This window comes from Squalius cephalus (assembly GCF_949319135.1).
Source record: "Squalius cephalus genome assembly, chromosome: 17".
Lineage (NCBI taxonomy): Eukaryota > Metazoa > Chordata > Actinopteri > Cypriniformes > Leuciscidae > Squalius > Squalius cephalus.
In genome coordinates, this window is record NC_137138.1 from 19,169,289 (window position 1) to 19,186,735 (window position 17,447).

General features: G+C 37.3%; 1 protein-coding gene across 13 annotated transcripts in view; it reads right to left on the minus strand.

Annotated features, from left to right (window-relative positions):
* The window catches only part of nrxn2a (neurexin 2a), a 387,404-nt gene that overhangs the window by 195,754 nt on the left and 174,203 nt on the right, over positions 1–17,447 (minus strand). For all 13 annotated transcript variants that reach the window (XM_079898733.1, XM_079898732.1, XM_079898730.1 and 10 more), the window contains 3 exons: positions 13,212–13,331; positions 11,458–11,839; positions 5,358–5,548 (listed from right to left, as the gene is read on the minus strand). In XM_079898733.1, coding sequence (XP_079754859.1) covers positions 5,358–5,548; positions 11,458–11,839; positions 13,212–13,331 — 693 coding nt within the window. The remainder of the gene's footprint in view (positions 1–5,357; positions 5,549–11,457; positions 11,840–13,211; positions 13,332–17,447) is intronic.

A 17,447-nucleotide genomic window follows, 5' to 3' on the forward strand; every position in this document is an offset into this window, starting at 1 on the left:
ATCTGAAACCTAAAATAAACATGAGGTTGAAAACACTGCTTAGTTGTGATATATGACAGCGCTGAACGCGTCCGACTCTGGCTCAGCGCCAGCCAACGCGCGAAAGCACAGTTTGAATCTGGCAGTTATGCGACGTCACTGAACATTATAAATGTGGCACCGGTGACCGTACTCTCAGGGGTACAGAAATAAAAATCCCATATATGAGACCGCACCGCTCAAAAGGTTAATCATGCGGTGCCCGAGTGCATTTGACCGGCATAAAATCGGCATATGTCAGACTGACCGGCCGGTCGCCGGTCATGGCCGATCACGTGAAAATCGGCCAATTCCGGTCACGAGCCGATCAATCGGTGCATCTCTAATATAGACATCTAGTGGGTAAATGTGATGGCATTAAATATGAATATTACAATTTAAAATACAATTTTTTTATGTTTTTGAAAGAAGTATCTTATGCTCACCAAGGCTACATTTCTTTAATCAAAAATACAGTAAAAACAGTAATATTGTGAAATATTATTACAAATTAAAATAACTGTTTTCTATTTGAATATATGTTATAATGGCATTTTGTCACAGTTATGCTTTTCATGGACTTTTAGTTTGTATTCATTAGTCATACATATTCATTTGTTTGAGTTTCCCCTCACCCAACAGTTTCCATGGAAACTAATCTTCATCACAGCTGTTCGTCATTTAGTTCATCACCATGTGAATTTAAGTTCTTCACCTTCACTCTGTGTTTGTCCGGTCTCTTTTATGTTAGCATGTGTGTAAGTTGTGCTCATTCTAAGCTTTCTGTGGATTATCTTTTGGACTTTTATTAAACTCTGTGTTTTGAACCTTGCTGACACATTTATTCCTGTAATTTCGAAGCTGAATTTTCAGTGTCACATGATCCTTTACAAATCATTTTAATATGTTGATTCGGTGCTCAAGAAACATTTATTAATATTATCAATGTTGAAAACAGTTGTGCTACTTAATATTTTTGTCAAAATGGTGATACTTTTTCTGGATTCTTTCTTGAATAGAAAGTTCAATGAGCACCATTTATTTGCATTTATTAAAGTATTTGTTTAATCGAAATCTTTTGTAACATTATAAATGTCTTCACTAGCCGCGTTTCCATTACCCTTCAAATTGCGCAAATAGAAATTGCGAATTGAAAATATGCCCAATGGAAACTAGTCAATTTCGCAAAAACTCCCATTTATCGCAAAAAAGTTTTTACGCTCGCATGAGGTGGTTTTTCAGGCAATTCGAAAAAGGAATATTTCGCAAAACTGCAATGGAAACAGTTTTTGCGCATTTACAGGTCAGCTGACTTAGAAGGCGCGGTGTGTTTGGACAGAATACAAGACAGAGTTCTTTATTAAATTCATAAAAGACAAAAGAATGACAGAAATACTGGATTCTTAACCTCAAAGAAATGCCACAATCAAGACCTCGGAGCAGAAATGATTGAGAAAAACCCAGAAACACCTCATATGTGCCGCTCACAGTATAAGGTCTTTCCTTGCCATTAATGCTTGGCTAACACACCTACGTTTCCATTAATAATAACAATAATGTCTAGTGCGTGGCTGTTATATATATAAAACTACCAACGTCCGTTGCCATGATTTTTGGAATGACTTATCGCGAGAGGAAAAAAAATACGTTTTAGTCGCATAACATCGGTTAATTGAAACGCTGTCATTTCGTAATAGTTTTTTATCGATATTTAGAAAAAAATCACATAAGTTTTGCGCAAATCTGTAATGGAAACGCGCCTACTGTCACTTGATCAATTTAATGCATTCTTGATGAATAAAAGCTTTTTTTTTTTTTATCTTGCAACAAATGTTTGAATGGTATCATTGTTTCCACAAAAATGTTAAGCAGCAAAATCTATTTTCAACATCAATAATGCAGCAAATCAGCATATTATAATGATTTCTGAAGGATCTGAAGACTGGAGTAATGATGCTGAAAATTCAGCTTTGTCATCACAGGAATACATTTCATTTTTAAATTTGTTAAAATAGAAAACAGTTATTTAAAATTGTAATACTATTTCACAATATTACTGATTTTACTGTATTTTTTAATAAATAAATGCAGCCTTGGTGAGCATAAGAAACTTATTCCAAACATATTGAAAAATGTAAATGTTTGCAAAGTTTTGAACTATAAAACATCTCATTTCATTTACAAAAGAAATGGTTCCAATCTACCGCATTACTAGTCAAATCAGCAGAGAGAAGCAGCAGACACTGAGAGGAAAAAAACAAAAATACAAAAAAAAAAAACCCCTATTCTCATTACATCTACTTGTTCCATGGTTAGATTATGTGGTCTTGACAAACAAAGTGGGTTCTGTTTTCTTTTTGTGAACTTGTCTCAGCTTTCTACAAATGTCGACTAAGACACAAAACTAACGATTGCCTTCCAAGATTTCTAATAAGATGCCAGTGAAAACTCCGAATAGTGAAAAGCCTAGGATATTGCTATGCCAGCAGCTGCTAATGTCTTTTCAATCAAAATATTTCATTTCAACACACAAGAAAAGAACTAAATATACATGAGATTCATATTCGTACATTTTATGTGAAATAAAAGTTTGTTTTTGTGCCCAGAGTCAAGCAACACCTGCTTAAGATAGCAAAAGCAGGTTTGGAAGCACTAAAAATTATGCAAAGTCATTGGCGTGTTGTTGTTGCTTTTTCTCTTTCCCCTGTAGGCGCTCCTCTTTGTTCTTCTAATTACAGCAGAAACAGTGAAAAACGATAGAAAAAGTGAGAAATACTGGAAGGTAGATTTCAGAAGCAACATGATTTAAACAAGGAGCTGGGAGCAGTGTAAATACCCATCAGGAAATATACTCATTAAAGTTGAATGCAAGAGTTTAAAATCAAACCCAAGATGAGCATAACTGCAAATATGTATCTAAGCGTACCTAAGAATGAGACAACAGTCATAAGACTTGAACCTAAACAATCAAAGTGAGTGTAATGAAAGTGGAAGAAAGATATGTTATCTTAGTCCCACCCTCATGTCATTCCAAATGAAAAGAAGATGATATTTTGAAGAATGTTGGTTCCCAAATTGTTACAGCTGGTTTCCATTGACTTTCATTGTATGGACAAAAAAAAACACTGAAAGCAAGTCATACAGGTTTGTAGTGACATTAGGATGAGTATGGGGTTATTATTGTTGCAATATTCCAAATAAATAGATTAATATTCACAAATAAATAAAAAGAGATTCACAAAAATGTATCGAATTCACAAATAAATAGATTAAGATCCACAAATAAATGTAAAGAGTTTTACAAAAAATGATCAAATTCACACATAAATAAAATGAGATTTGCAAATAAATAAAATATTTACAAATGTTTTATTATTTTACAAACACAACTCTGCCTGACATTTATTTGTGAACCACTTTCTGTGCATTTGTAAATCGCTGTAGACATTTGTGAATTGGTTCCTGTGCATTTTGTGAATCCCCTCAAGCATTTGTGGATTTTGAAACACTTCTAGCGTCGACGTGCAGACAAATCCGCAAATAAGTAGACTCCACCCACCGCGTACTCAAGCCAATCAGATAACGGCCACATCGAGCTGGCCAATCGTAGCACGTTCTCGCTTCAACCAATCACGTTTGGCTTTACACTCGGGGCGGGAACTGATTCTTGCATCCTTGAAAGGAGCAGACGAGCAGTAGTAGCGCTGAACTGTTTGTGTGGTAAAAACACTCTGTTTTCAAAAGATTGTTGGAGTTTAAGGCCTCTTTATATTTCCATCAGGATACACTCAGGGAATTATGATAATCAGAGATCCCGAGCATCATGAACAGTCTCTACACCGGCAAGAGGCGCGACACAGCGCGTCAAAAGCAAATAGGCACTATCTATTCACTGCTGCCGTAGGAGTTTCAAATAATGTAAAACTAGCATGTTTGAAATGTTAACACATATTCCCTATGTGACGTCTGCTTAGCTGCAGACATGTCTGCATAATCGTACTCTTAACGGCTCTGATCGTAGCCTACTTATTGACTAGTGCTGGTTACTTGAAAAATCATATTTCGTGATAGTGTCCTAGACGCGGGGCATTCATTTATAGTAAACGGATGCCCGCACTTCTTCTGATGTAGCGGCTACTTCACGCAATTAGGACAAATGTTTTGCACATTCGGGTTGCCCAGTGTAGATAGCCTTGCATGGGGTAGACACGATGCAAGAAATTACAGAACATACGATTTTGCCTTTTAAAGCACAATCGCGGTGACAAATAGCAATAGGACATAAATAAATGTCATGTAGAATACCAAATATGAGCCCAAATGACCACCCAATATGTAACAGTACAAGCCTCAGCATCAGCGTGTAGTAGGCTACTGGGGTCGATGCTGCAAATTAAAATCTTGCAATGCAAATTAAAAACTCGTGTAGCTATTTATGGGTTGAACCCAGTTATTCATTAGTCAGCTACTTGATGCTTTTCTGTTCTATCTTGAATAACGTGACGTGTCCATAATGCGTTGTTCCCATAACAGAGATGTAAAGTGCTGTTTCTCTGGCTTTTTTCAAGGCTCATAAAAATTGTGGCTTGGCTTGACAAGCAGTCTAATGGTGTAATTCTAACAAAATCCAAATTTTAAACATATTTTATGGGCCTTTACGCGTACACTTCCTATTTGAGCAAATGAAGATGAATGAGCAGTTATTTCAGAGCAAGATCGCCCAGTGTAAAGCCAAACGTGATTGGTTGAAGTGAGAACGTGCTACGATTGGCCAGCTCGATGTGGCCGTTATCTGATTGGCTTGAGTAGGGGTTGGGTGGAGTCCACTTATTTGTGGATTTGTCTGCACGTCAACGCTAGAAGTGTTTCAAAATCCACAAATGCGTGAGGGGATTTACAAATGCACAGAAAGCGGTTCACAAATAAATGCCAGGAAAAGTTGTGTTTGTAAAATTAAAAAACATTTGTAAATATTTTATTTATTTGCAAATCTCATTTTATTTATTTGTGAATTTTATCATTTTTTGTGAAACTCTTTACATTTATTTGTGGATCTTAATCTATTTGTTTGTGAATTCGATACATTTTTGTGAATCTCTTTACATTTATTTGTGAATATTAATCTATTTATTTGGAATATTGCAACAATAATAATAACCCCATAGATGAGCAAATGATAACAATATTAAGTTTTGGGTCAACTACCCATTCAAGTCATACTATTGCATACCTGTGTGCATATCACTCAGCCAACGAAACCAAAACAGTGAACAAATTACAGTATGTCAAATTTTCTGAAATGATTCTGAAATTTGTGAATATCGAGAGGAAATAAATACCTTTCAGGTCCAGGTTGCGGGCTCCATTGGAGTGCTGTGTGACCGTGCGGGAGTCGATCTTGAGCGTGTGCACGTTGCTGTCATCGCGGGACACCATCACATTGTGCCACTGGTTGTCATTGAGCGGCTTGTCGGAGTTGCCCTTCATGAGCGACGGCCCATTGCCCAAGTCAAAAACATAATGGATGTACCTGCAATACATCAGTTCCCCTGTCAATCACACAGCCCAGTGGAGTCAGGCAACCCTCTTTAGGATGACAATACTGCCTTTCTGCTTCCAAATCAATATCTGTAATAAGGCTTGAAATACTGGCACAGACAGACTTCTAACCTGTCAGAAGCTCGGTGTGCAGCCCCAGTTACAGTTTTCAGCAAAGTGTCCCTTAAAATGCAATACACTGTTGCTCCATATATCATATTTAGACATTATTTGATGCTTTGAAATTGTTTGTGAGAAGATTCCATTTCACATATTTATTTCAATTTAAAGATTTTATACTCACATTTGCCAGTGATAAATGCGCTTTGGCTGATAACTAATATGCCAAAATTAGTCGTGGACAATATATAGCTACCATATCAGTTGATCAGCCAATAGAGTGAAAAGTGTTCTGGAAGTAAAAAAGGCATTTTCATTTTCTCCATAGAGAATCTGATCTTTCGCAATAATCGCAGGATAGGCTCATTGGAAAAACGTGTCTTTACCATTTTTGCGGGTTGAACACTAGTGGCAGCAAAACAGCAACAAATTGTATTTTACACACAAATTATAATTACAGGGGAAGATTATCAATTAATGAATATTTATTTGTATACGTTTTCCTTGCACTATATTATGACCTCAAAACACTTACCATAGAGCACAGGTGTCAAACTCAGTTCCTGGAGGGCCACAGCCCTACACAGTTTTGTTCCAACCCTGCTTCAACACACACACACCTGCAGTTTTCAAATAAGCCTGAAGGACTTGATTAGCTGATCAGGTGTGTTTAATTAGGGTTGAAGCTAAACTCTGCAGGGCTGTGGCCCTCCAGGAACTGAGTTTGACACCCCTGCCATAGAGCATGATTTATAAACTATTTTTTTTCTTTTTTTAATGTCTGCATCACATAACCAGCTCCATATGTATGGCTTTTCCCGACATGGTAAACTTGCTTGGAAGTTCACCTAGTACATTGTTTGTTTGCTTTTTTTTTTGTTTCTTTAAGATTTATTTTTGGTGTTTATTTAGCCTTTTATTGGATAGGACAGTAGCGAGACAGGAAGTGAGGTGGGAGAGAGAGAGAGAGAGAGAGAGAGAGAGAGAGAGAGAGAGAGAGAGAGAGAGAGAGAGAGAGAGAGAGAGAGAGAGAGAGAGAGAGAGAGAGAGAGAGAGAGAGAGGGGGGTGGGGGGTGGGATCGGGAAAGGTCCACGAGCCGGAGTCGAACTCGGGTCGCAAAGCCCAACGGCGCTACATGTCGGCGCACTTTCCCACGAGACTATCGGCGCCAACCACCTAGTACATTGTTGAAGTTGCAATGTGGAGCGCTCAGGTACGAGCCTCGTGAAACATGAGTCACAATAAAAGAGCTCAAATACTTGTAGAAACAAGTTACAATGGCATGGTTGCTTCAGCAAATGTGTCTCATGTTTGCTTTTTTTTTTTTTTTTTTACATTTATGCATTTGGCAGACGCTTTTATCCAAAGCGACTTACATTGCATTTCAAGGTACACATTTACATAATTACATTATCAATTCTTGTTTTCCCTGGGAATCGAATGCAAGCGCCAAAGCTCTACTGTTTGAGCTGCAGGAAAGCTGAAAGCTAGTATAGCTGTTAGGTTTATTTTCAAATACAATAGTGTATTACATTTTTAGTGCCACTAACAGAAATGTCCAAACCGCAACGATACAAACACCAATGTAATAAAACTTTTCCAGATTCAACTTTCAACAGATCTGTTTTGAATAAAACTGAACGCCACTCACTAAACCTTTCAATTTCAAAGTGTTCAATTTCAATATAATTTTACAGAAATGTCATCACAGGCACCTTTTATCATCAAGCCTGGGTTGGATAATCCACAAATATTTCAAGAAAGACCTAACATAAGCTTTTGAGGTTGTTGAGTATTGAAATATTCCTTAAGAGAAATCATCTTTTATCATAGAATTGAGACTTTCAGCAACAGAGCTCAAGTGTGACTGCAGCAGTAGTTCAATCCCTCATAAGACTACACTGTCTCGCACCTTTTTCCACTTTTCAAATACTTTTTTGCTTCCAGATGAATACTATAATACTGTGATTCATCTCTGAACTGTTTGTGTGGCTTAGAACTCTTTACTGAAGAATTGTCTGAAATGCCTAAATGTGAAAAATACTTGCAGAACTAAGACATTTTCACACTCTATTCAAACCAATGTCAAAAAAAGTGTAAAATGTAAAATAAAAAGAGTGGTCAATACTGACAAGGTCATGGAGATAAACAGTGCATTCCTAATATTTATTCAAACTATAAACATTTGATTTAGCAAATGCTGATAATTGCCCTCAGTTCGTGCATCAGGATACTGCAGAGAGAGAGAGAGAGAGAGAGAGAGAGAGAGAGAGAGAGAGAGAGAGAGCTCTCATTAGCGCTCTCTCATTTTACATGCTTGTGCAGACTCCGGTGAGAGGCAAGGCCACCTGCTGTCTAATTGCTTACTGAATAACTGGCTTTCTGGACCACTGCGGCTGAGGAAGTTAAAACCCCTTCCTCATCACCCCCAAATTTGGCAAGTGCTGCATACATGATATACCCAAAATAAAAAGGTTGCTGCTCATAAGTCATTCTGAATAGACACATAACCAACATATATTTAGAAAGCCAACCCTTGAGAGTTTACAGTTCAAGACTCAAAATTAACCAGACTGTTATTAATATTGTGATATATAAGCTCAAACATAAAAACAAAAACAACAAATATTAAGAATATATTTATTGAATGTATAAAAATATTACGTGAATTTAGGATAGCAACTTATAACCACAACTAAAGTGTAGCCATCTGAGGCACCTTCCCCTTTGTCACTATTCATTTCTGCCCAATGGAATAAAATGTATAGAGAAAATCAGGTTGTTGTACCTGCTATGTTTGGCATAGGCAGTATGATTGAACTGAGAAATCTTTTTACTAGGCTGGTAGGAAAAATAACTGATCCGAGACTGCGGATCTCCCACGTGGCGGCTTTGGCATGTGGGCTGGGAACAGAGTGAGCTGCCAATTAGTAGAATACCGTTAATCAAATAACACTTACATTACATGTGATTAAAAGTTGCTCTTTTTTTCCATCAAGATCACCAGTGCTTACTTTATCTTTTTGAAATGGATTTGCACTTTTCATTGTGAGCCGATTACAGTATCCGAGGCTAAGAATATCAATCCACGCAATCATTCCCCTAAAATCGCTCTTGATTGACAAGCAGAAACAGTTGTCTCACAGTCATCGGGCGTATGCTTAAACGTCAAAAAAAAAAAAAAACTCGAGCTGCTTCCTAGCAGATACTGATCAGCATTTACGCATAACCAAAAGCAACTCATGCAGAATTTGTTTAAATTTAAATATGGCCTCTATCCTGAGATGATTCATCAAGCGATTCTCCTCCTCGTACCTTTAACTAAATGCCAAGGAGACAAATGTGCGAATCTTATAATGCGACTTGACTCACCCTCCCACGGCTATGATTCACATCCAAGTAATGCCTCTTAACTAATCACAAACTTAAACGCGCTGTTTAGCGTGGCGGCTTAACTTCATCTGGATGTCTCTCATATTTGATTGTGTTAAACTAGCTGCTTGCATGTTCTCCCTCGAATATCTGCATCTGCCGTGTCTTCTGGGAGTTTTTGCAATAATATCTGCAACTCACTCTTCTACAAAAACAAATGTGCGTTAGTTCTGTCGGAAAAGGCCTTTGAGCTTCGACTCTCTCGGGACTGATGTTTGTATGCTAAAGGATTATATTGCCAACAATCTGTGTAATGTACTGAATCTGAACTTTGAGCTGTCAGTGGGAATGTCTCAGAATCCTTATTTATATTATCATATGGGTGGTAGAGTAGAAGAAAATACTTGTTTACCATCTCAAGGGCTTTTTCTTCCTGTCAGTGGTTCCTTTAGAATCGCACCCACTCCCCAAACGGTTCAAACCCATAATTGAACTAAAACTTACAATGTTAATTTGGTAACATACTGCAATGTTTTAAAGACTGAATTAATACGTTAATTATTCCAAATAATTTAAAATATTAGGTCACACTTTAGATTAGGGTCCAATTCTCACTATTAACTAGCTATTAATAACAACTTTTGCCTCAATAAACTCCTAATTACTGCTTATTAATAGTTGGTATTAAGTTGGTTAAGTTTAGGTATTGGGTAGGATTAAGGGATGAAGAATATGATCATGAAGAATAAGGCATTAATATGTGCCTTATATGTACTAATAAACAGCCAATATCATAGTAATATGTATGCTAATAGGCAACTTGTTAATAGTGAGAATTGGATCCTAAACTAAAGTTAGCAAATGTTTATTACAATTTTTTTTGTGTGCAAATGTTTGTTTATAACTGTGCATATTATGCAAATGACTATAACTGCACAGTGTCATATGAACAACACGTTTCAGTACTGTATGAGTTCAAGACTTTTTGAGTTAGATTTAGTGAAGGATTAATCAGACCTTCACCAAAACCTTTTGAACCATCTTGCTGCAGACTGCCTACATAGACAGCTGCCTTATAAGGGAGCATGTTAACTGAAACAAACTCAACCTCAACTCATTTTCAACAGAGTTTGACTAACAGCACTGACTAATGAACATAAAAAATTCATAGCACATGCAAATATTGGGTTAAAGGCTTTTCGTTTGCATTTGGCCAAAACATGAATTCTTAGTAGGCAGCATAATTAAGATGCCCACCTTTTGGAAAAGGCTTTGCTTTCTGAGCCCCATGACACCTTCAAAAGCAGCTCAATAGGTTTTAGAAAAGAGCCTGAGATTTTTTGGGGGGAAAATCCTTAAACAAGCGACTTCTAAGAGTCATTTGTTCCTGATTCGGACTACTCATGCTGTATGTTTTTGAGTGCAGCCAACAAAGAAGTGTTGTCTTAGCATTGTTTCACAATACACCGTCTTTTTCATCACATTCAAATGAGACTGCAAGCTCACAATTCAGAGAATAATATAATTTCCTTTGCTGTAGTGCTGTCGAATGGTTCAGGAAACTTTGCTTTAAGGTCTCTTTCTCGTTGTCTCTCAGGAATCAGGCTTTCCATCACATATAGCTCTTATAAGGCTTAACTTTTTATTGCACTCTAATTTCATTTCTCTCTCTCTCTCTCTCTCTCTCTCTTCTCAATCAGGTAGTTCTCAGCGTTATTATTTCATAATACCCTGCCTATTTCTGAAATTTCTAGTTCCTTATTTGAGCAGTGATGTTCTGAAATCTTCTATTCTAATCTCTTCTTTATAGTTCCTGTCTTAACTTCATAGTTTAATCAAATGGCTTTTATTAATATGATTTTAATGATTAATGCTGTTTTTAGCAATACGAGTATGGACAATTTCATTGGGCAAAATTCTGTGTAGTGCAAGATGAGTCATCAATATTTTTGGCACATTTACACAGTACCAAAAAGACTGTACATCAGTGTTGTTATTAATTAACTAAAAATTAAAAAACATTTTCATTAAATTAAATGACGCTAAAATAAAAATGAATATAAATAGATACAATTAAAAAATAAAAAATAAAGCTAAAACTAAAATAAATAAAATTAAAATTATATCTGAAAATATAAAAACTAAAGCTATTTAAAAATAAATAAATATATAGTATATAATTATTACTAAAATAACAAAAGCTATTTCAAAATCTAAATATATAGTATATAACTATTACTAAAATAACACTGTTGCAAATTCTAAATGTGTGTATCTGCTAAAAGCGAGTTTTGACAGTTAACTAAAAGCTACACAATTATCATTTTATTTTAATAGGGTCTTTAAAAACATGGTGCAGGAGTTTAATCACAGGAATACAATAAACTTCTTTTTCTTCACCCACTCACCCCTTCACAAGCTCAATCACGATAAAGTCACTGCCGTCTCCAGAGTTAAACAGCATCAGACCATCGGGGCTGGTGGTCTTGAACTGGAAGAAGAGGTGCATGGAGGCGTAAGCCTGCAGGGTGGACAGCCCCACATAGCTGCCTCGATTCCGAAAGCTGACCGGATCGGCCACGATGCGGCGCATGCCGAAGCGGGCGTTGAGCTCGCAGTAGGAGATATCACCATTCTTGCACTGGTCTAGGTACGGCATGCCATTGAAAGTGAGACCCTGCAGGTGGCCGATGAAGTTGGAAGGCATGACTGAGATAAATCGCCGCTCGGTCATGATGCCCGTCTCTATGTGGTGGAACTCCAGCTGCGTGTGTGCTCCGCTCATCTGGCCTGTGGCGGAACCAAACACGCTCGATTAGTCAGGTCTGGGAACTGAAGATATTAGGGAATGGCGTGCTGCCTGAGCCCATCCCAAGGCAAGTACAGCTTTTGATGTTCAATTCAGAGTTGGATGTGCTGTAACGCTGAACTTGCAATGTGCAAGATGAATTTTAACCTGAAAAACTGTTCTATATATAATCTTTCAGTTTTCACCACAACGAAGAATGAATAACATGCTGTCCTAACTAGGTATGATGCAGCAAGTCAAGCAAGTCTATGTATACTGAACGTGAAAATCCGTGAAGATAACTTCCTATAAGAAACATACTGAAATTTAAGTCATTATTCACTGAAAATATTGAATTGTTCATGAAATGAGTAGCAATTTGCGAACAAACTATTCTTTCGAGTCACACTTTGGCAGTGGATTGGATCATTTGTTTCACAAAAGCAATCTGAATGATTCATACACAAATTGGAAACATTAGAATTCACTATGAGGTGCAAGAATTTAGACCAATTAGATTTCATAGTTTCACAGTAGGCGGGGCCACACAGCCCTAAGCTGGAGAAAAAGAGCGATCGTTACTTTAATGGATCACACCTGGTTAGGATACAGTAAGCATGTTTACGTTCACTTTAAAGTTTAATTTCAGTCCGAAATGTTTTCCTTTTTAAAATTTCATGTTCATATTATCTTGTTTATACACCGTTCAAAAGTTTGGGGTCAGTGAGATTTTTTAATGTTTATGAAAGAAGTTTCTTATGCTCTTCAGGGCTGTGTTTAATCAAAAATAGAATAAATCAACAAAAAAAACCCTATTATAATATATTTTAAATGTAATTCATTCCTCTGATGGCAACGTTGAATTTTCATCAGCCATTGCTGCCGTCTTCAGTATCAAATGATCCTTCAGAAATCATTATAATATGCTGATTTGGTGTCCAACAAACATTTCTTATTATTATCATCAATGTTGCAAACTATTGTGCTGCTTAGTAATATTGTGGAAACTTTGAAAGGAATCTACCAGGATTGTTTGATAAATAAAACATTCAAAAGAACAATTTAATGTAGCATTGATGTAAAAAAGTATTGTAATAATTTTTTTTTTCTAAAAAATTCAAAAGAAGAGCATTTAGTTTTTAATTTAAATCATTTTTAATATTACAAATGTCTTTAATGTAAACTTTTTATCAATTTAATGCATGACTAAAAGTATTAAATTCCTTAAAAATGTTTTTTTTTTTTTAAATCTTACTGACCCCAAACTTTTGAATGTAGTGTACACAGGTATATTAAGATTGAATCTCGACTCTATTATAACTGTAATAATTGTCCATGTGTCCATATACAGTGTGTGTGAGGTCTTCCGCTCACCCTCCACGGTCACATTGTCAACAGAAAGCTGCAGGCTCTTCCCACGGCGCACCACCTTCACAGAGTGCCACTCATTGTCATTCAGCTTATGCCCTGCGAACAGAGTCTCCGGTCCTTTACCTGCAAAGAGACAGGGCCAAAGTCACACACCGCTGCAAGCTTCCCGTCTTATCAATACAGCACAGTCTACCTCACAGGCCTGGTGCTCTCACTCACTCACACACACACACACACAAATACAAACACGTACTCAGAGTGAACTGACAGGACATATCTCCTAACTCAAACGTTTCTATAGAGTGCAGACAAGCATACTGACACTCACGAGCACACAAGCAAACACACTGATTTACATTTCACACAACCACGCGCCCACACAAAACATACGCACCGAGACGCTCCTTGAGGAGAACCGTGACGCGTACATATGCTGTTCTACTAATACTTTCTGTGAGCCTATGTAGGGTATTTATAATGTATTCTTTACAGTACCAGTATTGAAATGCTGGTCAATACAGATAAGTAAGGTGACCAAGCGAGCTCAATGCACTGCGACTGAAGAAAACACATGCAAATAGAAAAAAATAAGAAAACACACGTGCTGCAAATACTCTGAGATTTTGTAATGTTTATGTAAGAAGTTTCTTATGCCAACCAGAGCTGCATTTAATCAAAAATAGAATAAAACAACATTGTGAAATATTCACAATATTGTGCTTTACTCTGCAAAGTGCAAACATTTCACAACTACATGAAGACCCAGCAATGTATTAATCTTTTGAATTAGCTTCAGGTCATCACAAATGCTAGTTTGTTTAATTCTAAATGATGGCGCTTATAATTCAGTTAGTTTTGCCATTCTGTGTCTGTTTGGTGATGTTTGTACACCGCGTGAAAACGTTTCACTGTGCTGACGTAAAATCTGATTCTTGTGAAAAAGCACTACTGCCTCCTTTGCCTCCACAGAGAAAACAACCTTGCTTTTTTCCACACAAATATGAATTTAATGTCCTATAATATTGTGGAAAAAAAGGCTTTAATGACATTCCCAGTATGTTTTAAACTTGTTTAGAGATAAATTCAATTTAAATGATCGACTACAGCTGAGATGGCAATTGATGCACTTGTTTAGGATAAGGGTAGGAGTATTTCAAATATTTAATATGAGATAGATGTAAGATTATATCACCGCCTTTATAATAAGATTAAAAAATATATGCTAATATTCAGCTGTTTAAAGGTAAACTATGTAACTAACTTCATAGGTTAGTTGTCACAACAAGTGAGAAAGGTTCATATCTCGAACCTCTAGGTAATCACACATATACACTCACCTAAAGGATTATTAGGAACACCTGTTCAATTTCTCATTAATGCAATTATCTAATCAACCAATCACATTGCAGTTGCTTCAATGCATTTAGGGGTGTGGTCCTGGTCAAGACAATCTCCTGAACTCCAAACTGAATGTCAGAATGGGAAAGAAAGGTGATTTAAGCAATTTTGAGCGTGGCATGGTTGTTGGTGCCAGACGGGCCGGTCTGAGTATTTCACAATCTGCTCAGTTACTGGGATTTTCACGCACAACCATTTCTAGGGTTTACAAAGAATGGTGTGAAAAGGGAAAAACATCCAGTATGCGGCAGTCCTGTGGGCGAAAATGCCTTGTTGATGCTAGAGGTCAGAGGAGAATGGGCCGACTGATTCAAGCTGATAGAAGAGCAACTTTGACTGAAATAACCACTCGTTACAACCGAGGTATGCAGCAAAGCATTTGTGAAGCCACAACACGCACAACCTTGAGGCGGATGGGCTACAACAGCAGAAGACCCCACCGGGTACCACTCATCTCCACTACAAATAGGAAAGAGAGGCTACAATTTGCACGAGCTCACCAAAATTGGACAGTTGAAGACTGGAAAAATGTTGCCTGGTCTGATGAGTCTCGATTTCTGTTGAGACATTCAGATGGGTAGAGTCAGAATTTGGCGTAAACAGAATGAGAACATGGATCCATCATGCCTTGTTACCACTGTGCGGTGGTGGTGGTGTAATGGTGTGGGGGATGTTTTCTTGGCACACTTTAGGCCCCTTAGTGACAAATTGGGCATCATTTAAATGCCACGGCCTACCTGAGCATTGTTTCTGACCATGTCCATCCCTTTATGACCACCATGTACCCATCCTCTGATGGCTACTTCCAGCAGGATAATGCACCATGTCACAAAGCTCGAATCATTTCAAATTGGTTTCTTGAACATGACAATGAGTTCACTGTACTAAAATGGCCCCCACAGTCACCAGATCTCAACCCAATAGAGCATCTTTGGGATGTGGTGGAACGGGAGCTTCGTGCCCTGGATGTGCATCCCACAAATCTCCAACTGCAAGATGCTATCCTATCAATATGGGCCAACATTTCTAAAGAATGCTTTCAGCACCTTGTTGAATCAATGCCACGTAGAATTAAGGCAGTTCTGAAGGCGAAAGGGGGTCAAACAATATTAGTATGGTGTTCCTAATAATCCTTTAGGTGAGTGTATATTAAAAAATAACGCCGATCAGAGAAGAGTCTTCTGGCAAAAAGAGAATCAGAATTGGCTTGGCTTGTCAGCGATGGCGAGAACTGAGGGATTTTAAATATTGTAAAAGCAGAGCAGAGATGGTGTTTTTATGACTCAACATGCGAGTAAGGTATTTTATTGAACAGATAAATTCCCATTTGTAGCTCTCAAATAGAGTTCATTGTAAAACATTATCTACTGTGAAGGGTCATTTCATTATGGGTTGTTGTAAAGCTGTGCTGGAATTTATTTTCACAAAAGTTTGTGTCTATTAATGGGTAAATCTACAGTAACATCTTCAGCAAGTCAGCTTAAGATCCTTTCAATCTAAACCTGTTATACAGTCAATGGGTCTCATTCACTAAGCATGCGTACGCACAAAGTTGTGTGTGAAATCATTCATGTGTGTACAATGTGTTGTGAATTTGGTGGAGATTGTTCTTCTCCTGAGTTCACCTGTGCGTACAAATACGAAATAATCCACCCAATTAATAGTGAATGAGACCCATTGTCAGAATTATTGGCATCCTTGGTAAATATGATCAAAGAAGGCTGTGAAAATAAATCTGCATGGTTTATCCTTTTGGTATATTCACAAAAATCAAACCTTTCATTGAAGTAAACAATTGAAAATGGGGAGAAATGCTCTTCATGTAATAATGTTTTTCTCTAATACACATTGACCATAATTATTGGCACCCTTTTATTAAATGCTTTTTTGCAACCTCCTTTTTCCAAGATAACAGCTCTGGTTCTTCTTCTATAATGCCTGATGAGTTTGGAGAACACCTGACAAGAGATCAGAGACCATTCTTCCATACAGAATCTCTCCAGATCCTTCAGATTCCCAGATCCATGTTGGCGCTTCTCTTAAGTTCAGCCCACTAATTTTCTATAGGGTTCAGGTCTGGGACTGGGACGGTCATGGCAGAAGCTTCATTTTGTGCTCAGTGACACATTTCTGTGTTGATTTTGATGTTTGTTTTGGACTGTTGTCCTGATAGAAGATCCAACCCATTATAAGATTTCTAGCAGAGGCTGTCAGGTTTTAGATTTTTTTATCTGTTGGTATTTGACAGAATCCATGATGCTATGCTACGTATGAGAACACAATGTTCAGGACCTCCAGCAGAAAAAAAAAAAAAACAGGCCCACAACATTAAAGTTCCATTAGTATATTTAAATCATACACATAGGGTACTTTTTATCCCTGTTTGCACCAAATCCATATGCCAGCTTTCCTGTAGCTCAAACAGTAGAGCGTTGGTGCTTGCAACGCCAGGGTCATGGGTTTGATTCCCAGAGAAAGCAAGAACTGATAAGATTTAAAAAAGAAAGCAAGAACTGTAAAAATTTGTACCTTGAAATGCAATGTAAGTCGCTTTGGATAAAAGCGTCTGCCAAATGCATAAATGTAAATGTAAATATGGTGGTTTTGCTGCCAAAAAGCTATTTTTTTGTGTGTGTTTCATCTGACCATAGAACCTGTCCTGTTTAAAGTTCCAGTCGTGTCTGACAACTGAATATGCTGGAGATTGTTTTTAGATGAGAGCAGAGGATTTTTTCTTGAAACTCTCATATAAATTGTGGCGGTGTAGGTGCCGTTTGATTTATTGATTTTTTTGTTGGTGGCTTTTTGACCCCAAGACTCAACTATTTTTGGCAATTCTCC